Genomic DNA, 25,427 nt, shown 5'->3' with positions numbered 1-25,427 from the left:
ACAAAACAGTCAATAAATCATCATTTGGGGGTGTGGTTTATGTTTGCATTAGTCACAGAAAGTGTGAAAATTAAATAATTTGCTTTCAATGAGCTTATCATAAGGTAAAAGAGCATGGTTCTTTCTACTTTCTTTTTAATGAATCCCTTGTATTGTTATCCATTGAGAGTCAGGATAATGGTCTTAATTGTTTATAGACCAATCAATATTTTACAGTCTCAGTGTGTAACCTCTTTGTCACCATTAAAATGACAGAAAGCAAGGAAGTAAAATAAATGTTAGCATGGACAAGAAGTAGCTGATAGACTTATTAGTTATTAGGGTAGAAGAAACTGTCTCCTGATGTTAACTCCACAGCTTTGACTTTTTTTGTGTATTTTTCCGAAGTTCGAAACGGGGAGGCAGTCAGACAGACTCCTGCAGGTGCCCGACCAGGATTCACCCAGCATGCCCACCAGGGGGCGATGCTCTGCCCATCTGGGATGCTGCTCCTTGAGGCTGGAGCCATTCTAGCGCCTGAGGCAGAGGCCACAGAGCCATCCTCAGCACCCGGGCCAACCCTGCTCCATAGAGCCTTGGCTGCGGGAGGGGAAGAGAGAGACAGAGAGGAAGGAGAGGGGGAGGGGTGGAGAAGCAGATGGGCGCTTCTCCTGTGTGCCCTGGCTGGGAATCAAACCTGGGACTTCCACACGCCGAGCCGACGCTCTACTGCTGAGCCAAATGGCTAGGGCTTCCACAGCTTTGACTTTTAAATTGAATTTCTTCATGGAAGTCAGCCTGACTTTTCCAATTTTTAAAAATTCTTAACTTATTCTCCAGTTTCTCATTTATTTTTCAGGATTTCTTTGTAAATTTTATTTCCAAGTAGGTTTTTGGAGAGTCATTGATGTGTGTGTGTGTGTGTGTGTGTGTGTGTGTGTGTGTGTGTGTGTGTGTGTACGTGCGCACCAGAGAGAGAGAGACAGAGAGAAAGAAAGATAGGGACAGACAGACAGGAAGGGAGAGAGATGAGAAGCATCAAATTCCTTGTTGTAGCACCTTAGTTGTTCATTGATTGCTTTCACACATGTGCCTTGACAGGAGAAGGAGGGAGCTACAGCAGACCGAGTGCCCCTTGCTCAAGCCAGTAACCTTGGGCTCAAGCTGGTGAGCCTTGTTCAAACCAGATGAGTCCCTGCTTAAGCTGGTGACCTTGGGGCTTCAAACCTGGGTCTTCTGAGTCCCAGTCCGATACTTTATCCACTGCGCCACCACCTGGTCAAGCTGATTTTTTTCTTTTATTTTGTAATTTTAGCCTTTGGTTATTTTGCAAATGCATCAATTGGAGATAGAAATGGGATAAAATTTAAATTTCAATATTACTTTATATGAAAGTATATATTGCCTTTTTGTAGTGCTTATAGTATCCCAAATTTATAACTTTTAAATGCCTTTAATTATAAGTATTTGGCAAATAAGCATTCTTGATAGTTGTAATTGAGATTTGGGGGCTCAAGTTTGAAGAAAAAAAGCAACGACAACACCTCCTATAAAGGTTTTCTTTGTGAGCTATATGCTCAAAAGCACTTATTCCCTGGCCAGGTATCCCAGTTGGTTGCAGAATTGACCCAATACATCAAGGTTGCAAGTTTGATCCAAGGTCAGGGCACATATAGGAAACAACCAGTGACTGCATGAATGAGTGAAACAACAAACTGATGTTTCTTTCTCTCTCTCTGTCTTTCTCTCCTTGCTTCTCTCTTGAATTGCTCCTTCTTAAACTTAAATTTAAAATTTGGAGTTTATACTTTTTAAAAAAATTCTGGGGTAATAAAAAAAATCTGGAGGCTTAGCACCTTGGGAATACTACTAATATTTTATGCTCTGAAGATGTAAAAGACTTTGCTTCACCCTTATCTTTCATCTTTGCTTAAAAGGGGAGAAAGGTAAATCTGTGGATATGAGAGAGGGAAATATGAATTCTGGCTAGGATTTTATTTTTATTAGGTTTTCATTTCAATATTGCCAAAAACCACTTTTTCAACATTACATATGTTTCTACTAAAAATTGAGAAAGTAGCCTGATCTGTGGTCACACAGTGGGTAGGCATCGACCTGGAACGCTGGAGTTGCCAGTTCGAAACCCTGGGCTTGCCTGGTCAAGGCACATGGGAGAAGCAGTGAACAACTAAAGTAAAGCAACTATGTTCTTACTCCCTCTCTTTCTTTCTAAAATTAATAAATGAAAAATATTTTAAAAATAAAAATAAAAATTGAAATAGCATGGAATATAAAGAAGAAATTTAAAATTAACAAAGATACCACGAGTTGAGACCATTATGTGATATCTAAATTGTTGTTTTATCTCAAGGTAGTAAAATTAATGACATTTATATGACAGTGATATATTATTCTTCAAAGAGAAATTGCCTAAACTATTGTTTTAGGAAAGAATTCACTTATTCTGGGTTGCTGTGCTGTGTTAAAAGTACATTTCCTGAAAGCTTAGTATATTTAGTAGCAATCTGAAAGAGGCAGGGCTTCTGCTTACAGTGAACATAGCTGATTAGTAATTGAGGTACACTCTGCACAGGTTTCTTCTTACCATCCCCTCACATCTTTTTGTAAATGTAGTAGAATGTTTTAGGTCTGACCCACTCACTTGTTCCTTCTCTGCTCCAATCTCTTCCTGACAAGCTTAGGTCTCCTTTAGAGCCTTAAGGATGAATTAGATGTCTTCACATCTCTCTCTTTTTACTTTTCTTTTAGTTTGGCAGTAAACATTAGTTATGACTTGCTATATCTCACTCCTTGAAGTGTTAATGTCATCTATAAATTATGCCCATGGTAGGCAATGGTGGTTATTGATCACCAAGCAGTAATTCATGCTGATTGAATCAAATCAAGTGATGTTTGCAGAACAGTGATCGTGGTTAACTTGGATGCCACAATTCTGTTAAAGCTATAGGAACTAAATCTTAAAGATATCTGAAGAAGGAAAATCACTATTAATTTAGAAAAATATTTTCTTTTGGTCTTTGAATATTCCTTTTTTTATAACATGTCTAAAGGCACTGCAAAAAGTCATTACTAATCTCCCTATGTGAAATCGCAGTCTAAATGAAAGTACCTGGGGATATTAAATGTGCAAAAAAGCTTATCCAGCCTTCCAATTTATAAATACATTACCTAAATGCAAGGAGCAGACAAGGACAGTTGTCTCAGGTCATACAACAAGCTTTTTTGCAAACATGGAATCAGAATCTCTTTTCCTGACCAACTTTCCATTCCACCTGCCATGAAGTACATTCTTTTTTTCTCTGCACTGAAACTGATTTGAAAAGCACAGTTTAGGATTAAATCTACTTTCAATTAGCTACAAAATGCAAATAGAATTCTCTTTAATATATGTCTGTGGAAAGCTGCAATGTTAATAGGGTCCTAAACTGTATTATAATATGAAAAGAAATAAAATTTGCCTCACTTGTGTTGATTTAGCCACAAGTCAGTGTTTTGAAGTTTTCGATCACATTTCCTCAAAATGACTATGAAGTCGATGTTTAGAGAGTATTTCCATAGCATGCATGAAAGTATAAGATAATAATCTAAATAATAATGTAGTAATTATAATAATAAGGTGTATATGAAATGATGACATGGTACCATTTATGACAACATGGATGGACCTTGAGAACATAATACTAAGTGAAATAAGTAAATCAGAAAAAGTTAAGAACTGTATGATTTCACACATAGGTGGGATCTAAAACTGAGACTCATGGACACAGATAAAGTGAAGTGGTTACAACGGGAGGAGGGGATGTGGGAATGTGGGGAAGAGGGTGTGGGGAAGGTTGTAAAGAGGGACAGATATAAAGTGACTGAAAATGATTTGACTTTGGGTGAGGGGTATGCAACATAATTAACAGTTCAAATGCTATAGAAATGTTGACCTGAAACCTATGTACTCTTATTGACCACTGTCACCCTGTTAAATTTAATTTTCTAAATAAAATTAAAATATATATGATACGCATTTAATTTGAAGTTGACTTTTACATAAAACTTCAGGAAAAAGTTTCGTGAAACCTCAGAATTGTCTTGAAGACTGTGTTGGAAGAGCTTTGTTCTTTCTACCCTGTTTTTTCTCTACAGCCACAGCTGAGCATTATGCATCTTTGCATTTAGAGTAAGTTTTGGTTTTCAAGTGAAGTTTCTGATATTATATATTTATGTTTGATTTTTAATGTATGCTATGCTGTAGAACACTTGTTTTAATCGTTTGTATTTTATTTTGAAAATATTATCAGATCTCAAAATAATGTTAGTTATTCTCAGATATTTTCAGTTCAGAACCTTCCCCTTATCATGAATTCTTTATTAACTTCTCTACCAATCTCCCATCCTTTAAAAGGGGGTCACAAAATTTCCTCAGTGATAACCGAAGCAAACAAGTTATGTCACTTAAAGTTTGCACATATTAAGCCAATCAATCTACACCCAACCCCTAATCTTCACTAGTACACCACCCTGATTATGAAAGCTACTAAATAGAAACATGAACAAGTAAATTATGTTTATAATCAATAAGAAATATGTTTTTCAACAAATGACTCAAGTGTTTTTTGAAGGAAATGAAATACAATTTTCATTTCATGATATTTCATCGTCTGCTAAGTTTAACTAGAATTTAATAAGGATATTAAGACCTATTTTTAAATAGTTAAGATTTAAAGAGTATATAAGTCACACAAAAAAGCTGAAAAGAAACTAGTCTCAGATGTTAAATATATATATATTTTAAAGTTGTTTTGTGGTAATCTTAGAAAGAGGCAAATAAATAAGACCACAGTCCAGAAAATGATCAAAGTTCTATGTGGAATTTAGAAGTAACATTAAAATTAAGAAAAAACATAATTTACTCAAACAATTGTAGTGGAAAACTGCCTGATTATTTGGGCAATAGAGATCCATATTGAATATGTGCTTCACACCTGAAACATAAAGCAATTTTAGGTGAATTGAAGAGATCATGGATTTTAAAAGTCATAGAAAAAAATAATTATTTAACGTTTCTAATGTTGTTACTGAAGCTTCCCTTGGCATGCAACTAGGTTCTGAAAGAGGAAATAACTTTGAGAATTAATTATATACAGATTTAAAACTTTTTTATAGAACACACACACAAAGCAAAAGGCAAGCATCTATTAGGTAGAATACTTCTTTCATTCATGAAAACAAAGTTAAAATTCATACTATAAAAACAGCTTTTAAAGATCAGCAAGAAAAAAACTAACTCCATGGAAAACACATTGATAGACAAGTCACAGATGAAGATATACAATGCATTAAAGTTTATGACCAAATAGTCAAGCTTAATCATCAACTGCAAGTATAAATAATGAGGTGTTTTTGTTTTTACCATTCAAACAATTCAAATCAGCATAATAGGTAATATTAGTTTTTTATGGCACTGAAAAGAGAAAGCTACTTCTACAGCATACAACATTGCAAATTGTTTATGACCTTTCTGAAAAACTACTTGTAAATGTGAATCAAAATTTAAAATGTATATATATTCTGACCTATAAATGTTACTTCTGAGAATATATTTAAAGAGGCATAAATAGGCACTAAATAATTTCAGGATTTTGCATAGTGTATGAACAATATAATCAACCTAAAGAGCTATTAATATGTAAATACTCATAAATTATACATTCTTGAAAATAACACTTATTACAATTTTTCCTATATTTAAAAAACTCATTCAACACAAGTGAGTCTTAATTTTCAATGGGAAAATAATGTTGTAAAAAGTGACTAATACAAATCCATACTCTTATTTTAAATTTTATGGGATTTTTTGCATGCTTGACAGTAAGACTTTTATTAAAGAATTAACAAGTTACAATTGAAATAAAGTTAAGTTTTTCTTCTTTCTCTTGGCCTAGATTTATATAATAATTAAATAATTTTAATATGATTTGTCCTCTAATTTTTATAACAAAAGTTGGAAATATTTTACTTTTTTCATTTTTCTGATGAGTAAATTAAAAATTTTAAATAACTTATTCCATAAAACACAAGTAAAACTTGGTCCCATTAAAATGAAGAAAGAACCGGTTCCTCAAAGTTACTGTAGAACGAAACAACCACTTTCCTAAGGAACATGCTTGGCTCCATTAACGGGGACCTGTGAATAAATATATGTGGAAGCAGTCATTTCCATCCTTGCCTTTCTAGTTGTGACACTAAAGTTAAAGGTTTAAAATTAAGGTTGAGAGTTTATATCTCACTCTGTTCTATTGCTATATATTTATTTCTGCACTGACATGCTAGAAAGAAAACTAGTTTATAGGTAGTTAGATGCTGTTTAAGTTTATTTTAGTGCAAATTGATATCCTACCGGTACTTGCACCACTGGTAGCAATAGACCTTTCAGTGCTTCTCAGGTGCTCAAACCAGATATTTTCAATGATGATGCATAGTACATAGTTTAATGCCACTTGGTGTGAAAGTACTGTAGCTCAGTTTCCATAATTAATGCAAAAAGTCTAGTACATGATTTTTTTTCTTTTTTACAAAAAGTGGCATTATCCACAAGTTTTGTTCTTCAGTCAACAGTAAAGATGTATTATGTATGAATTATTAAAAACTGATGCTCTGGAATATCTCTGAAGTGATATTTTGCATTCTAGACAGCATTGAATTCTAAAAGCAACTCGAAGGGGGTTTGACTATGCTGATTGTTAATTTATTTAACAAGAGCTATATCAGAAAATGACTTATTCTGCTCAATGATCTCCTGTTATGAAATAAAGTACATCCTTTTGGGGAATGAAATGATAATATTAATTCCCTCTCATATTTATTTTTCCTTTTAATCAATAATGTCCACAGTGTTCATAAACATTTTATTTATACATTTAAAAAATTTTTGCAGAGCCGAAGCTTGTAATTTTGTGAACTGCATTTACTATATAACCTGATAATCTAGCTTTCCACTATATAATAAGGATAACTTTTTAAACAATAGAAGCACTGCTAACTCATTATCTTAGAACAGTCTTGACATCACTGTGACCCTTCGACAAGGTACAAATGCCCCTTTGCTTCTGCTGTTCTTTTCTCACTGGCATTTTTCACAATTGCTATTTTATCAGGGACTTGCCAGGTTAATTTTCCTAACTGTCTGAGTCAATGGCAAAACTTAATTCTACTTTAAATATTCTCCAGACCCTGAAAATACATACAATTTATACCATTTTGGCAATTTAACTGCAATGCAGAAAAAAAGTTGGGCTCCCAAAGATAGAAACATCTGGTTCAAGCATAAATTTCTAAAGTACCCTGTCTTTTTTTCTTATATTAATACCCATAGATGTCTTAGGTAATAATTGATATACCAAGGAAAAATTGTGAAAAACAGCTAAAAGAGAAGGACATTTACATTTTAAATATGATATATTAGATCTTCTTTCCAAAGTAAAATCTCTTGTCACTGTGGTAATCACAATTAATTAATGCCTACTACTGTCAATAAATCTTTGAATGATGGCTTAATAGGTCTTTCAGAAATGAATCTTTGGTGAGGATGGACTCCTGCTTCCTGTCTGAGACACAAAAAGCAAGTGCACGCAGAGAGAGTCATACGAGTTAGAATCAGACAGACGTGGGCTCAGATTGCCGCTCAGTTTCCTACTTCAACTTTCAGAGCTTATCATATGTATTGTGGATGATACGATCTACTTTTTGAGGTTGCTTTTAATATTAAATGACATATCTAAAGCACTTGGAAGAGCTTTGTATATGGTAGTAATTACTTTTTCCAAGAATTTATAGTTACATAAAGGATTAAGGTAAATTTGGGCCACTAGCTGCATTTTCCCTTTAATGCCTAAGTCAACTGTTCTATTCTTTATGATGCTATCTTGAGGCCAAAAAGACTAATTGCTTCTTGAAAAGCCTATAGGTTTATAATCTGCATTTTCTAATTTAACCATGGCCTGTAACAGAGTGTGCTATTGCTAATGGAAGGTTTCTTAACCTGTAACCCCAACTGTATCAAGAGCTCTTTTGGGAGAGGGATCAAATTTATTATGGGCTTTTCATTTGATAAAGCACTTAACTTAGGAGTTAGTACATAATTATATTTCATAAGTGTTTATAAACTGACAGGCAAGATATCAAAGTAAATAGAAATTATTAACTGATACTCCTTTGTATGTTATTATATTTTGAAGATAATTTCGATTATCACAATGTTTTTTACAAAAGTACTAGTGCAGTGCTTGTCTCAAAGAAGCTGCTTAATAAATAGCTGATAAAGAAATGTGGCTAGCTTTTACTTAGCGTGAATTCCAACATTCTGAATAACATGTCTACTTTTCTTATTCAAGTTTTGGCAGGCCTTAAATATGCCTGTTTAATCTTTCTTCCAATTATATCTCAGGCTATGTCTCTGTTATCAGTAAAGCCAAACTTCGTTATTTGTGGATTCTTGGTTTACACATTCACCCAATTTTTAATATTTATTTGTAACCCCAAATTTCATACTGACTGTACTTTTCCTGTCATCTACATGCTCAGAAGAGCAGAGCGTTGGAGGTAGGTGGCGCACACTATCCCAGCTGAGACATACAAGGCAACACCTGCCTTCCTACTTCGTCTGTCGTAGAGTAAAACTGGGTTCTTTTAATGGTCTTTTTTTTTTAACTGAGAGGAGGAGAAATAGAGAGACAGACTCCTGCATGCCCCCCAACAGGATCCATCTGGCAACCCGTCTTGGGCCAATGCTTGAACCAACCAACTCATCCTCACTGCCCGGGGCTGTGCTCAAACCCATCGAGCCACTGGCTGTGGGAAGGGAACAGGGAGAGAAGGGGGAGACAGAAGGGTGGAGAAGCAGATGATCACTTCTGAATCGAACCTGGGATGTCCACTGGCCTGGCCGATGCTCTGTCTGCTGAAGCAAATGGTCAGGGCCTCAGGGTCCCCAAACTTTTTACATAGGGGGCCAGTTCACTGTCCCTCAGACCATTGGAGGGCGCCACATACAGTGCTCCTCTCACTGACCACCAATGAAAGAGGTGCCCCTTCCGGAAGTGTGATGGGGGGCAGGATAAATGGCCTCAGGGGGCCGCATGCGGCCTGCAGGCCATAGTTTGGGGACGCCTGAAACTATGTTTTCTACATGTTGATGCTTTTTAGTGATAGTTTTTTATTTAAAGTACTCCCCAAACATAGTGCAAAAGTGTTGTTTAATGTTTCTGAGTGCAAGAAGGCTGTGATATGTTTTATAGTGAAAGTACATGTGTTAGATAAGCTTCACTCAGTCATGAGTTATAATGCTGTTGGCCATGAATTTAATGTTAATGAATCAACACTATCAAATATTAAATACAATGCCTATAAGAGAAACATACATGAAACAAGATTAAGTATTGATTGGTGGCGGAAACTGTTATAACTAGCAACCTAACCCTGTATTTCTTCCAGGAGCAATGGTTCAGTATTTGCTAATTCAATGTTTACAATGAGAAAGAACATAACTACAGAAAATACTGAGAACTGATTGTACTACTCTTAGTAATTAACATTTAGTAATCAACCCCTTCTTGGGGATCCCAAAGTAACGCAGAGATATGAGAATCCAATTGCATTGCAAGATCTTACACTTTCTGTACCTTCCAATGAATACCTTTTGACATCATAGGATTGAATGATTTGACATGTCAAGGCCAGTTTGCACAAGTGTGTTTTGATCAATATTTTACATATTATATCTCACTCTTGCCCCATTCCCACTACCTTTGCCATACCTATTCACACTGTAATAAGCAGCAGAATATCATTTTCAAAGAGGGGATGAATATGTGATGTTTTTACTATAAAATGTCTGTGTCCTAAGAATTTTATCAGATGCTCAGTTTGCCTCTCAATATGCAGCAGCCAAACTTTAGAGGAAGAGACTGTCTCTCACTTTAGTGACTCCAATTTTATTCTCTCATTATGAAACAAGATCTACATAGCCAAAGTTATAGAACCTGGGATAAGAAGAAGTGAGGAATGTTAAGAAAATAATAGAAATGCTATCCAAAGAAGGAGAGAGAGAGATGCAAAGAAACAAGAAGAAAACTGTGCCTCTAATCCTGTTCAAGATTCATTTTACCCCATACTCATTATATTCAGTTATGGGCATAGAACCCTATTTTAATTGTGGAAAGTTACAAAGCAAGAAGTATTTGAGATCTTTTGGGAGTGCACACACACAAATACACACACACCAAGGACAGGTGACTTAGAGGACAGAGCTCTAAGCTAGGAGTAAAGGTCTAGGTTCTAACTATCTGCAGATGGCAAACCACTGGCTTGTAGGAAACCTAGAGATGAAGCGAAACCCTGCAACTGGTTACTTGAACATGCTTTGAGTTTGCAGGCAAGTCAAGTTGAGTGTTTTTTCTTTTTCCCTAATGTCTATTTTTTTTTTCTTTCTGAAGTTGGAAACGGGGAGGCAGTCAGACAGACTCCCGCATGCGCCCGACCGGGATCCACCCAGCATGCCCACCAGGGGGCGATGCTCTGCCCATCTGGGGCGTTGCTCTGTTGCAACCAGAGCCATTTTAGTGCCTGAGGCAGAGGCCATAGAGCCATCCTCAGCGCCTGGGGCCAACTTTGCTCCAATGGAGCCTTGGCTGCAGGAGGGGAAGAGAGAGACAGAGAGGAAGGAGAGGGGGAGGGGTGGAGAAGCAGATGGGCGCTTCTCCTGTGTGCCCTGGCTGGGAATCGAACCCGGGACTCCTGCACGCCAGGCCAACGCTCTACCACTGAGCCAACTGGCCAGGGCCCTCATGTCTAATTTTTATTCTGGAATGTAAAACTTTAATTATAGTTGGCATACAGTACTATGTTAGTTTCATGTGATTAACATAGTGAGATTTCACTTTTAAATACCTTAGAAAATGATCACCACAAAAAAGCCACTATCCATCATTGTACAAAGTTATTGTGATGTTATGGACTGTATCCCCTGTACTGTACTTTACATCTCTGTGACATATTTATGTTATAATTATAAATTTGTTTTTCTTAATTCTCTTCCCCTTTTGCCCATATCCCCACTGCCCAACCCTCTGGCAACCATCAGTTTTTCTGTATCTATGAGTCTGTTTGTTTATTTGCTTAAGATTTCACATGAGTGAAATGATACAGTATTTGTCTTTCTTTGACTTATTTCACTTAGCATAATATTTCCCTCTAGGTCTCTCTACATGGACAGCCATATAGTCAGAAATATCAAGATTTTATTTCTTTTCTTGAGAAACATTTCAGTGCGTGTGTGTGTGTGTGTGCGTGTGCGTGCACACACACACAAACATAGCCACTTGTTTTTTATTCATTAATTTATTGATAAACACCCAGATTGCTTCCTTATCTTTATTGTGGTCTTTTACCTCAACACACCAGCTGAGAGAAACAAATGCTGTATCAGGCTAAGACTTACAAAATAAGAAATGGATTTATATAACCCCCTCTCCAAATCGCATCATTTGGAGGACATCTATGTCCTTTGGAATCATACACTGAGACAAGCTTGCTATCTCTACAACAAATGTTATAGGAAGAGATCAAATTCAGTGCTTTTACCCAGTTTTGTCTCAGTGGCTGTGTGGCTTGCTCTGACTAAAAGGGTAAAATGCACAGCAATCTTTTCCCTCTAGATATGGTATGGTGTTAGGCGATTAACAGTGGGATGAGTAGTCTCCTTTTACCAATACTTTCATTCACACATTTGTTTGCTTTGAATATCAAGTGCTCACTTGGCAGTTTGCTTTGACAACAGAACTTTCTGAGTATAAAAAATAATGCTTATAGAGGTGGATACATTTCTCACCTCTATCAGCTATGATAACAAATTCAAGGTTTAGTATTTGTATTCAATTTAGAATTGTATAGAATGCAATGTGAATGTCAAAACAGAAACCAGGAAATGTTATTTTTACTTTTACAACTCTATAGTGAAGGTAATCTCAAATTTAATAGTTTCAAAAGGAGTAAAGCTTCTCTATAAAACACAGTATTACAACAAATAAGGGAAAGATTGTCATTACACTGCAGAGAGAACACTAGTATTGCTTTACCAAATATGTGGCCAATCATGTTTAATTGAAGCTATTATTGCACCGAGAAGAAATAACAATTTGACTTCAAGGGCTTTTTAATTGGCAGTATTATAATATTTGGGCAATGTACATCTACTATAGGAATTAAATAAGTTTTTTTTTTATAATTGCATGCTAGAAATAGAAGTATAAGTTCTGTAAATCCTGAAAATAATAATATAAGTTAAAATAGCTAGAGAGAGAAAAATTTTCTTCACAAGATTCACACAGCTTAAAGAAAAATAATTTTCCCTGAATTACAACACATTCATCATCTTTTTCCCTTCATTTATTCTGTATTCCACTATTTCATCATCTCTAATTATTAAGGACCAACATGTAGAGTTATCTTTGCATTATTCACCATGGTCTTATCTTTGAGATTTAAGGTCATGCCATCACAGGTTCTGTTATCCTTGGAAACATAGCCCTTAAAAAATAAATGCTTTTTTATAAGATGGTACTAAAATCTCTTCAAGGTTATATACTTGCAACCAACTATTTAATACATAATTTCAACTATTATTATGAAGGGATTAAGAGGTTTTCCTATTTTGTTTCCACCAATAAACACCTCTAGCTCTATTAGATTTCCCCATCACAATACTGCATGCAAACATGACATAGTATCAGGTACTGTGGAGGATGCAAAGGTAATGGATCTGGATCTGACAACATTCTAGTGAGAAAAAGAGACATGTACTTAAAATAGTTATGTAGTTTAGACTATAGGGTGAGATTATCCTGAGAGTCAGAGTAAACTGTGAGAGAGAAGGTATAGAAGGAGGGAAAATTTCCACCCGAATTAGGAGTAGTGGATGATAAGGGTGGGTAAACAGGTAGGTTTCAAATACCAAACTCTTTGAACACCAGTGTGGCAATGTGAACCTTATTTTATAGGTGATGAGGAATCACTAAATATTTTGAACAAAGTAGAATTAAATCACAACTATACTAAGTGTAAAGTGGATTGAATAAGGGCTGTAACTGATGGTTGACAAAAGGTTAGAAGGCTATTGCAGTAGGGCTCAAAGAAAGTAATAACTCCAGAACTGGGATATTTTACATTTTGATTTCTCTTTAAATCAGTTCTTGAACTTCTTCGAATTTAGTAAAAATACATGTGCACATTATGATAGAGCCTTTATTTCAAATTATGGTCAATAATCTTTTTTTTAATTTCAGGTTTTTCATTATTCATATACTGCTTCATATGTGATTTACAACATACATACTAGGTAAGTTCTTTGATTTTCTGATTTACGTGAGAAATTGTTCATCTGAACTGTTGGTGTAGATATCAATTTGTTCATATAAAAATATTTACCTGTTTTCAAGGGAAGTTTGGGAGTTAAATCCTCCAGAAGTAGAAGACTCCGTCTTGCAGTATGCAGCCTGGGGTGTCCAAGGGCAGCAGCTGGTAAGTACAGGCATTGGGATTTGCCCAGTACTCTCAGCCAGGACGTTAGGGAAAATGTTTACAGAAACCACTTTCTTGTAAAAATCGTCATTATACTGGATGTTCTTTATTTATCTTTACACCTTGTATGTAGTGTTCTAATTTAATAATATATCAAATAATACTAGTATTATTTTATCACCTAATTTAAAAAGAGTTTCTAAAGTAATGCATGAATACAAGTTAATCATGCTAATAGTTTATAATGCACTTAATAATAATACAACCTAGAAGAGAGTCAAGACTACCAGGATCTAGTTCTGTAAAATTCTCATGACACTAATGTTGTCAATTTCACTTATCTTAAAGGATTGTTCAGGGTAAAAATTTAAGACAAAAGTCCACGCTTGACAATATTCACATAAAAGAGGATTTTTAAATCATATTTGGAATTATCACAAGCTCAGATTGCGAATTATTGATGTATAAAGCAGTTTGAGCAACACTATATTTGTATACATGTCTCAGAGTGCCTATATAAAGACTTCAAGGGAATACTGCTCAGGAGGTAAAATTGCTTGCTTACCTTGCTTGTGAATGCTGAAAAGTACTCCTCATTGCCAAATTTATTTCTAAGTTATGTGAGGGTTTATACTTCTACCAGTCACAATGTGAAAGTTTCCTTTCTTCCATATCCTCACCAACACCTGATTGTTTCAGTCTGTCTCATTATGTGTTAATGACATTATTGTTTCTTCCATTCCAAGTTTTATACTTTTTATTTTATTAAAATCTTGTACTAGCTACACTTTGAATGTGCATAGGTACAGAGTAGTTTGTGTGCGTGTGCATGTGTGTATGCAGATTTTTAAAAAACCTTTTATGATGGTTTTAAGCTTAAGTTTTAATTTAAGTTTTAATTTAATCTTTGAATACATTTGGTAATTTATATACTGCTAAAAATACATCTCACCTAAAATTTTAACATAATATTTTATATTTTGGTATTTTTTTAATATTTACATTTGTATTATTTTTCTTCTGCCCTAATATTATTTGTAAATACTTTTTCTGTTACCATGATCAAGTTTCATCAATATTTGTAAATTTTAAATATCCTTCTCAAGAAACCAAATTTTAAATTTATTTGATCTTTTTCTATTATAGTTTGTTTGCTTTCTTTTCTCTAATACAAACACTGAACACTATAGAATTTTCTCTAAATTTTGCTTAATCTTCATCCAACATGTTTGATAGTGATATTATAATAGTATTTAATTTGAACATCTAAAATATTTTTATTGCATGTTCTAATTTCAGGTGGACTATTTGGTGTTTTTTTTTCATTTAATGTTATTTTGTATTAGTTTCAGGAGTACAGAATAGTGGCTAGACAATCACATAATGTATTTTATAAAGTGTCCCCCTGATGTTTCCAGCACTCACCTGGCACCATACATACTATATTTCTTATGCTATACTTTACATTCTCATGACTATTCTGTAACTCCCCAATATGCTAATATTCTTCACATTTTTTACACAGTTCCCTATTGCCATCCCCTCTGACAACCATCAGTCTGTTTTCTGTATCTATGAAATTGGTTTTCTTTTATTTGTTCTTTATTTTGTTCTTTAGATTCCACATATAAGTGAAATTATATGGTATTTGTTTTTCACTGACTGACTGATTTAACTTAGCATAATACGCTGTGGCAAATGGTAAGATTTCACTTTTTTTCTTATGGACGAGTAATATTACACTGTAAATATGTACCACCACATTTTTATCCACTTCTTGAGTTGCTTCCATATCTTGGGCATTGTAGTAACAATGACCATGAGTGCACATATTCTTTTAAATTAGTGTTTTGGGTTTCTTTGGCTACATACCAAAAAGTGGAATTGCTAGGTCATAAGACAGTTTAATTTTTAATTGTTTGAGGAAACTATATACTGCTTTCCACAGTGATTGTACCAGTAGGCATTACCTTTTCTTGTTCACAATCTTGCCAACATTATTGTTTGTTGATTTATTGATGAGATCCATTCTGAGAGGTCTGAGGTGATATTTCACTGTGGTTTTAATTTACATTTCTCAGATGATTAATGACCTTGAACATCTTTATGACCATGTGTATATCATGAAGACATACATATGAACATCTATTGACCATACATATGTCCTCTTTGGAAAAGTGTCTGTTCAGATACTCTGCCTGTTTTTTAAGTTGTATTGTTTTCTTGGTGTTAAGTTGTATGAGTACTCTTTAAATTTTGGATATAAACCCTTAATCAGTTGTCTCATTAACAAATATCTCTTTCCATTCAATAGATTGTTTTTTTATTTTATTGATAGTTGTCTTTGCTGTGCAAAATATTTTTAATTTGATGTAGTCAGTTTCATTTTTTATTTCCTTTGCCCAAGGAGATATATCAGAAAAAATATTGATAGCAGAAATATATGGATTTTACTGTCTATGTTTTCTTCTAGGAGTTCTATGGTTTTGAGTGTTTAAGTTAAATCTTTAATTCACTTTGAATTTATTCTTATATATGGTATAAGAAGATGATTAAGTTTCATTGTTTGACCTGCAGCTGCCCAATTTTCTCAACACCATTTATTGAATAGACTATCTGTACCCCATTATGTGTTCTTGCCTCCTTTGTCAAATATTCATTGAGACTATAGACATAGATTTACTTTTTGGCTCTTTATTCTGTTTTTCTTTTCTTCTTTTCCAAGTGAGAAAAGGAGAGGTAGAGAGACAGACTCCCACGTGCACCTTGGCCAGGATCCACCCAGCAACCCATCTAGGGCTGACATTCTGCCTATCTAGGGCCATGCTCACAGCCAAGATACTTTTAGTGCCAGAGGTGGAGGCTCCTTGGAGCCATCTCAGTGCCTGGGACCAATATGCTTGAACCAATCGAGCCATGGCTGCAGGAGGGGAAGAGAAAGGAGAGGGGGAGGGGTGGAGAAGCAGATGGTCACTTCTCCTGTGTGCCCTGACCGGAAATCGACCCTGGTGTCTTGACATCCACACACTGGGTCAATGCCCTGCCACTGAGCCAACCAGCTAGGGCTAAGGTTATCTTTTTTGTTCATGTAAACATAAAATTTAATGTAAATTAAATATATTTACAAATGGCTAATGGTTCATTTCATATAGATATGATAAATTTTGTCAATATCTGCAGCCATCAGCAAACTCAGCAATATAGTTTTATTAGAGATGAGTCATTTCAATATATTAATTAGTTTTGCATTAAATATAATTAAAGAGTCCTGTAGTGTTTATAAACTAAGGGCCCATAATGTGTCATCCTTAATTTTAGTTTCTAATTTTTTAATTTTTTTTTTTTTTTTGCTGCACAGAGAAGAAATTGACATAATTTACAGAACAGAGGGTGTGAGGCAGAACTCAAAGGATGGAAAATTTTTCCTTAGCACTTGATATGGAGGAAGGCAGTTTAAATTTGGCACTTTGTGGAAGAAAACCTGACACAAGACAGCATGTGTTATTTAGAAAAGGCAGTGAAGAGATGGCTTTAGCTGTAGTAAATGTTTTATAAAACCAAATGGTGGATCCTAATACAGAAAAAGTACATTGGTCATTCAGTAGAAAGTGCTTCTAGTTTAAAAGCATGTGTTCTTTACTTTTCAAAACTAACTTTGTCTTATAAAAGCTAAAATGACTCATAACAATTTGAAAAGCTCATATAGTCATATGAATTCAGATAAATTCATGTATATAAATTAAACCATATTTATTCATAATTCTACGATAAGATTTGAAAGTTAAGCTTTAGAAAGGAAAAACATTTCAGTGATAAGATCTTGACATCTGGAATCATTAAAACCTCAACTCAAGTCCGGATTTGTTTGTTTGTTTGTTTTGTGACTTAGGGAAGGTTTATTCACATTAAACATGAAAAGAAATCATAACTTTTTTTTTTGAGGTTTAAATGAGGTAGGCATGTGCACAAGTTGAGACGCTCCAGAAAACAGAATCAATTGTGTATGTGTATTTCTACAGAAGAGAGGAGGAGGAAGGAAATGCGGGTGGAGGGAAGAAGAGGGAGAAAAACACTTGAGGAATTGTCTCAGTCTGTCATGGGGCACACTGGCAAGCTGGAAACTCAGATAAGAATTAATGTTGTAGTCTTGAGCCACAGTTCTTTAGGCAGAAGTTCTCCTTTGAAAACCTGTTTTGGCTGCTAAAGCCTTGAATTGATTATACAAGGAGAACCTCAATATTCTTTACTTAAAATCAACTTATTGTAAATATTAATCACATCTATAAACAACAGTACTGTTTGACCAAATAAGTCATGCCATCAGCTAGCCACATTTTTACATAAAATTAACCATCATCAGTGTTCAATAAAGTGTAGCTATAACTTAATTCCGAAAATTCTTTCCTACAATAACACATTTAATTCAGTCTCATCACCTTTCACTGAAACATTGCAGCAGCTTATTTTCTACTATCCCTTCTCCAATTGCTAGCCACTCCATTCCATCCACTACCTGAAAAGATTAGTGTTAAAAATGCAGATTCTTAACAGCTCCCACAAGGTTATGAAATGTCAGTGAAGGGATACACAAAGTCTTTGGTGTGACATACATACAAAATGTGACTGAGATGACACTCATCTGGCTCATGCATCACAGAGCAGAAGCACAGATTTTCTCTATTGTACCAAACCTTGTGATGTCTAGAGGGCAAAACACTGCTCCTTTGTCTCTCAGTCGTTCCCTTTGCATACTCAGTCATTGTTTTAATCAAAACTGTCAAATAACTTTTCCTCCTCTTCTGATAGTTTTCCCCCCAAATTTCTACATGATAAATGAATTGCTTATTTCTGAGGATTCTAACATTATTCTATTTCATCTCAAATTATTTAATATTTTGTATTATTACTCACATTGCTGTCTTTCCCTGCTGACCTGTTGTCATTCCAGAGCAGACATCGTACAGAATATGCTAAATGTTTCTGCACCCTTGTCTTTCCCTCCTTCTTCTCTTCTCCATCTTTTTTATTCATAAAACTTATTTTAGAATGAGAAAAAATGTAGTTTTATTAAGTATCTGGTTACACTGAGAAAACAGTCAAAGGCTAACTATTACTTCTGTGGATAATGGAATACCAAGAAGTTTTTGAGAATGGTGTAGTATGAAAAGAAGTCAAGCGTGAAAAGACAGGTCTGGTAGAAGAGTTCATGTTGGACTGAAACCAACTGAGTTTAGAGGCAGAGAGTTAGGTTCAGGAGCTATTTGATGTATAACTGAATTGTTAAATAACAATATATTTAAGAGATAAATAAATCAAGTTTTAAATTCAGATCTAAAATTTTATTGCTGCCTACAAATAAAAATTGTCTTACAAATAATCAAGTAAATGAAATTTTGCAAATATTAAATAAGTGTACTTCTACACTATTTTGCAAAAATATTAATTTAGACTACTAATTTTTAAAACCACTTTATTGAGTAAAAATAAAGATTGATACTTACAAAAGACTATACTTTGCATTGAGTACATACAAGAGAAAGGACATATTCAGTGTATAAAACTTGGCAAGGCAGAAGTAAATATATACTTGTGACACCATCACAACTTTTACAATGGCATAAACATATCCATCAACTCCAAAATTTTCTACTACCCTCTTTATTTTTTTGTGTGATAATACAACATAAAATATACTTCACTGATATTACTAATTTTTTTCACTCTATTCAGAATAAAATAAAATCACCATATCTATCCTTCCAATGGCATAAAACGTTAAAATATCCAGTGTTTTACTTATTCACAATCTAGATGTTTGGAAAAGTCATTTATATATTTTATTACCTGTATATTAATGATATATAATTATATAATTCTCAAAATAGAAATAAAATAATCAAACCTTCCTATTTAATTCTTGAAATAGACATAATATTATTAAACTTTAATATTTTTACTATTTCTAAAATTTTCCTTAAAAGTTTATTAAAACCTTAAGTGATTGGATGTGGTTCAGTGTCTCTAAGATATTTTATGTGCTCCTGACATAAGTGCTTATGTATTCATTAATAGAGATTTTGAACAATTTTATTGAGTTTTTCAGTAGGAATTTAGTCTTTGTTGTTTTAAAGTAGCATTTTTCAAACATGTCATTGAAATTCCATGTTTCCTACCAAAAATCAACATGATCTTCTTTATATTCCATTATGTATACATGTTTTTGTCAATGTAAAAGTAATTATATAAATTATCATAAAGATACATTTTAAAATTATATAATAAACATATGCAAATATATGGTATACATATGCATATGCTCATACACATATCACGCATACTCACTCATACACACACAGTCACACACACATCCTGCTGCTGGTACCATGTACAATTTGGGATGAGAGTCTTGGACTTTGAATCCTAGCATAATGGAGTTGTCTAGCAATAGATAAAAGGAGGCAAGTAAGAGTCAATTTCAATTTCAAATCAGTTCTTCACTACAGTGTGCATGGGGTTTGTTCCCAGCTAGCACACTTGTACAGGAAAACTGCTAGGGAGTGAAGCTGGAGAAATTACACCATGAGATTCCTCAAGTGTTTGTCATAATGACTGTTTCCCATATAAATGAATATGGATTTTTTTTTTACTTGATTCATCTTCATTGGTGGAGATATTTGAAAACAGGTTACCTTTTTATGTTATCTGTAGCAAAGTCTAATGCTCATGTTAAAGTCCCAGGAAATAAAAGCAATCCCTCTTACCACATCCTAGTACCAGGACTACCTAAAGTCTAATAGGTCTCAATTAAAATTTGACATTAGGTAAAACCAATATCAAAACACTCCTGATCCTAGCCAGTTGGCTCAGTGAATAGAGCATCAATTCGGCATGCAGAAATCCCAGGTTCGATCCCAGTCAGGGCACACATGAGAAGAAACCATCTACTTCTCTTACCTTTCCTCTCTGCCCCTTCTCTCTCTCTTCCCCTCCTGCAGTCAGTGACTCCATTGGTTTTAGTAACAGCCCCAGGAACTGAGGCTAGCTTAGTTGATTCAAGCATCAGCGTACATCCTTTCCAGGTGGATCCTTGTCAGGCTCATGTGAGAATCTGCCTCAATATCTCCCCTCCTCTCACCTAAAAAAATAAATAAATGAATAAATAAATAAGTAATCAAACAAACAACAAATAAATTTGTGGTATATTTGGGTATATATTTACACTAGTACCTTCAGATACGAGCAGATCAACATACGGATTTTTTAAGATATGAGCTGCGACTCGGTTCGTATTTTTGTTCAAGATTTGAGTGAAATTCCAAGATATGAGTCATGATTTGGGAAGCTGCCGTTAGTTGGCGTGTTGGCACATGGGTCCAGTATCGGCAGCACAACACCAGCATCTCGTTCTTTCTCACATGTTACCCACAGAATCAAGTAGAATCTCATGTGCTGTACTCATTCTTGCATCATTTTTGCATTTTTTACTAACTTTTTCTGTGTGCTATCATGAGGTTGAAGAAAGTGAGTGTAAAGAACAGTGGTGAGAAGAAGAGAATGATGTCAATAGAAGTAAAGCAAGAAATAATAGAAAAACATGAGCGTGGTGTACGAGTGATTGAACTGGCCAGGCTGTATGACCGTAATACATCTACAATTTGTACCATCCTTAAACAAAAGGATGCCATCAAAAGTGCAAATCCAGCAAAAGGAACTACAATTTTGTCCCAATTAAGGACAAATATCCATGAAGAAATGGAGAAGCTTCTGCTCATGTGTTAGTGAAAGAGAAAGAGCTGGCAGGAGATACAGTGATGGAGACTGTAATATGCAAAAAGTCACGTATTATTTATGGCAACTTGAAGAAGAAAGAAACATCAACCTCAAAAGAGGCAGCAGAAGATATGTTTAAGGCAAGTCATGGCTGGTTTGAAAATTTTAAGAAGAGATCTGGCATCCACTCAGTTGTGAGGCATGGTGAAGCTGTGAGTGCTGATGTTAAGGCAGCTGAGGAGTACATCACACGTTTTGCTGTGCTTATCGCAAAGGAAGGATACATCCCCCAACAAGTGTTCAACTGTGACGAAACAGGATCATTTTGGAAAAAAGTGCCCCGGAAGACTTTCATCACCGCAGAGGAGAAGAAGCTGCCAGGCCATAAACCCATGAAGGACCATCTGACCCTTGCATTGTGTACAAATGCTAGCAGTGAATGTAAAGTAAAGCCATTGCTAGTGTATCATTCTGAAAATTCTCGAGCCTTTAAGACTCACAAGATTCTTAAAGAGCCTGAGCAGGTGGTGATGCAGTGGATAGAGCATCAGACTGGGATGCTGAGGACCCAGGATCGAGACCCCGAGGTCACCAGCTTGAGTGCAGGCTCATTGGTTTGATGAGCAAAAGCTAACCAGCTTAGACCCAAGGTCGCTGGCTTGAGCAAGGGATTACTCAGTCTGCTGAAGACCCACGGTCAAGGCACATAGGAGAAAGCAATCAATGAACAACTAAGGTGTTGCAATGCACAATGAAAAACTGATGATTGATGCTTCTCATCTCCATTCCTGTCTGTCTGTCCCTGTCTATCCCTCTCTCTGACTCTCTCTCTATCTCTGTAAAAAAATAAAAATAAAGAAAATAAACTCCCAATGAAAGCATTACTAATCCTTGAAAATGCTCCAGCCTACCCACCTGGTCTTGAAGATGACATTCTCGATGAGTTCAAATTCATGAAAGTCCTCTACCTCCCACCCAACACGACTTCAATCTTGTAACCTATGGACCAGCAGGTCATTTTCAACTTTAAAAAGCTTTACACAAAGCACTTGTTTTGCTGCTGCTTTGAGGTGACTGAGAATACAAATCTAACCCTTCGAGAGTTTTGGAAAGATCACTACAAAATCATGATATGTTTATGCATTATTGACTTGGCATGGCAAGAGGTTGCAAGAAGAATGTTGAGCTCAGCATGGAAAAAGTTATGGCCTGACATGACTGCAGATGGGGACTTTGAAGAATTCGAACCAGAGACTGAGACCAAGGTAGAAATGTTGGAGGAGATTGTGTCCCTCAGAAAGTCAATGGGTCTGGAGGTAGATGAAGGTGATGTAAATAAGCTCATCGAGGAACATGAGGAGGAAGGAGTTGAAGGAGCTATAGATGATGCAACATACGGAGCTTCTGCAAGAGATTAGTAGTGAGGAGGAATAAAGTTAAAGGAAGTGATTTCTACAAGTGAAATTAAAGACATGCTGGCAATTTGGGAGAAGCTTGCAAGTTTCATTGAAAAGAAACACCCAGAAAATGTTCCAACTGGTCGCGCTTCAGCACTTTTTAATGACACTTGTTTGTCACATTTCCATAACATTTTAAAAGGCAGGCAAAAGCAAACCTCTTTGGATAGATTTTTATTCAAAAGTCCTGCAAGTGAAAGTGCCGAAAGTGCAGCTCAAAGGCAAAAACACGTGATGATTAAATGAAAAGTACGTAATGTTAAGCTTAGGTTAAGCTTAAAGTTAAGGAAGTGCATTTTTTACAAGTTTTTGTGGTTTTATTTTAAGTAAAGAAAGTGCAGTTTTAGTTTTGTTTAAAGTAAAGAAAATGCAGTTTTAGTTTACATTTATTGTTAAGAAAGTGCAGTTTTAGTTTACGTGTCTACAGTGCCTGCATCCCTTCCTCCCTCCCTCCTCCTCCGCCATTCACCTCTGTTCGCCGCACTCGTCTGTCTCCAAGGTGAAGAGTACAGTACTAAATAACACTTCTTTCTTTTATTTCATATATTTTGTTATGCATTGGTAAAGTATACATGTGTGTTTCTTAATTAAAAACATGTCTTTTTTCATAATTCTGGATGGTTTGAGGATGTTACACAGGGCTGGAACAGATTCAGTCTATTTCAGTTATTTTAAGTGGGAGAAATTTGTTTGATACACAAGTTGACTGACTTACTAACTCGGTTACAGAATGAATTAAACTCTATCTCAAGGTACCACCACTGTATATTAATCTATTATGTATGTAAATGTGAAAGAAAATACATCTTCATATAAGTAAAATGTCATAACAATCTATATGTACATGTAAAATAGAAAAAACATGCAATTACTACCTACAATTTAAAGCAAATAAATTTGCATTTTTGTGTGAAAATCTTACACAAGATGAGCACTCCCATCAACCTCAGTGTCTCATAATTATGTAAATAGCATATTTATAAAATTTCTACTTAAATTCAGAGCTTTTCAAAAGAAATATAAAAAGAATTTCTGTCTATTCATAAACACACATGAAATTATTTTCCTCCAGCTAAGTGTTGCTTACTTAAGTGTAAGGAGAAAACTGAGCAACTTGCATGCTGTTAGCTACACTCTTAGTACTTTTAAAGCCTGCGCTTTGGCATTTTCATGAGTCACTTGATAAGTCCATGTTGACAACATCGCTGACTGCCTTGGACTGTGAACTCTCTGATGGCAGGAGCTCAAATTCTGTAATCCTGATAGTGTATGTAATGTGTACTGAACTATGGAGGTAACAAGCGTGAGTTTTCCATAGAAAAATATAAAAGAAGCTGCACAGGCAAGATACTGTAGCTTGTGCCAGCTGTGGAAATGGGAGATATGTAGATGCTGTCAGTTTCTAGGTCAGGCCAGCCCTAGAGATTTAGAGAGTGAGTAGAAATATTGCCAGGCTTATGGCTGAAGGAAAAACAATAAAAAAACGAAAGAAAGAAAACCGTCAATCTACTGTATACTGTTTGAAAATACCTTTTTTTCTATGCTATGTCTTTATCATTTTCTTCAATGTTTACAAAAATAAAATAAAAACCAATACTTTATCATAAGTAGTGTCAATATTAATGAAGGGACACCTGAAATTTACTTACCTCTTTTGGAGGGAGGTTCCAGTCTTTGCCTCATTGCAAGTGTTTTAATTCAGCATAAATTATAAAATTTTATACAGGTTCTAACTACTTTATGAACATGTTATTCACTAGGGATGTAAAAGGCACAATCTCTGTATTCCTAGAACGTACAGAAAAGAATGTTAAAGGGGAAGATGCCCACCTCTTGGAACGTCTACAGCAGGAGCACCCTAACATGGACCTCACCTTGCAGGGGTATGCTTTCTGAGAGGATAGAGATTTTCCCGAAGGAAGTGATCTGCAAGTTGAGTTTTGATGTTACATGTCAGGGCAAAGTGTGGACTTTTATTTTAAGGTGTCCTTCTGGATTATAGTGAAGTTCTCTATATAGAAAGAAATAGAATAGATTTACATGGAGTCACATGCTTTAATTCTTTAGTTTGTATGTTAATAGCTATAGCTTAGATATTGCATTAAATGTGAAAAGATAAAAAGAATAAAATAAACCAGAAATATAAAATGTCAGCAGATTTGTACATTATGTCCTAGTTCTAATGAGAATTTATATATTTCCCTTAACTTATATTTAAACAATTTGAGTTACTAGTAATAATAAAGTAAATGCATCAACCCATATCTTTGTTCCCCTGTTTACTTTCCAGCATAAAGAGCAATTTCTGTGTGCCTCTTGTCTCATGCTGCTGCTATTACTAAAATAAATAATAAATTGTGCAGAAAGAACCATGGAACCTTCAGGATTGCATGCAGATTTTAAACTATCAATCCAAGCTATGCATAATAAAATATACTGAGCACTTTGGACAGCGCCTGCTAAATAAACCTCTGGGATGAAATAAGATTGTAGATGATAACCAGTAAAATTCCTAAATATTAGATTCGTTATGTTTCCTTACAACTAAACTTTTGCATATCTATTATTCTTACTTTGGACCATAAAGGCTATTCTACAGTGATGTCAAGTCATATTCCATCAGCACTCTAAATGAAA

General features: G+C 35.0%; 1 protein-coding gene across 4 annotated transcripts in view; it reads left to right on the top strand.

Moving 5' to 3' along the window:
* Nucleotides 1–25,427, top strand: part of DPP10 (dipeptidyl peptidase like 10) — a 680,612-nt gene that overhangs the window by 525,383 nt on the left and 129,802 nt on the right. For all 4 annotated transcript variants that reach the window (XM_066345442.1, XM_066345444.1, XM_066345441.1 and 1 more), the window contains exons 6-7: nucleotides 13,329–13,381; nucleotides 13,482–13,563. In XM_066345442.1, the coding sequence (XP_066201539.1) occupies nucleotides 13,329–13,381; nucleotides 13,482–13,563 (135 nt within the window). The remainder of the gene's footprint in view (nucleotides 1–13,328; nucleotides 13,382–13,481; nucleotides 13,564–25,427) is intronic.

The sequence above is a fragment of the Saccopteryx leptura genome, chromosome 7 (assembly GCF_036850995.1).
Source record: "Saccopteryx leptura isolate mSacLep1 chromosome 7, mSacLep1_pri_phased_curated, whole genome shotgun sequence".
Lineage (NCBI taxonomy): Eukaryota > Metazoa > Chordata > Mammalia > Chiroptera > Emballonuridae > Saccopteryx > Saccopteryx leptura.
This window is presented reverse-complemented; position numbering and strand designations above follow the sequence as displayed.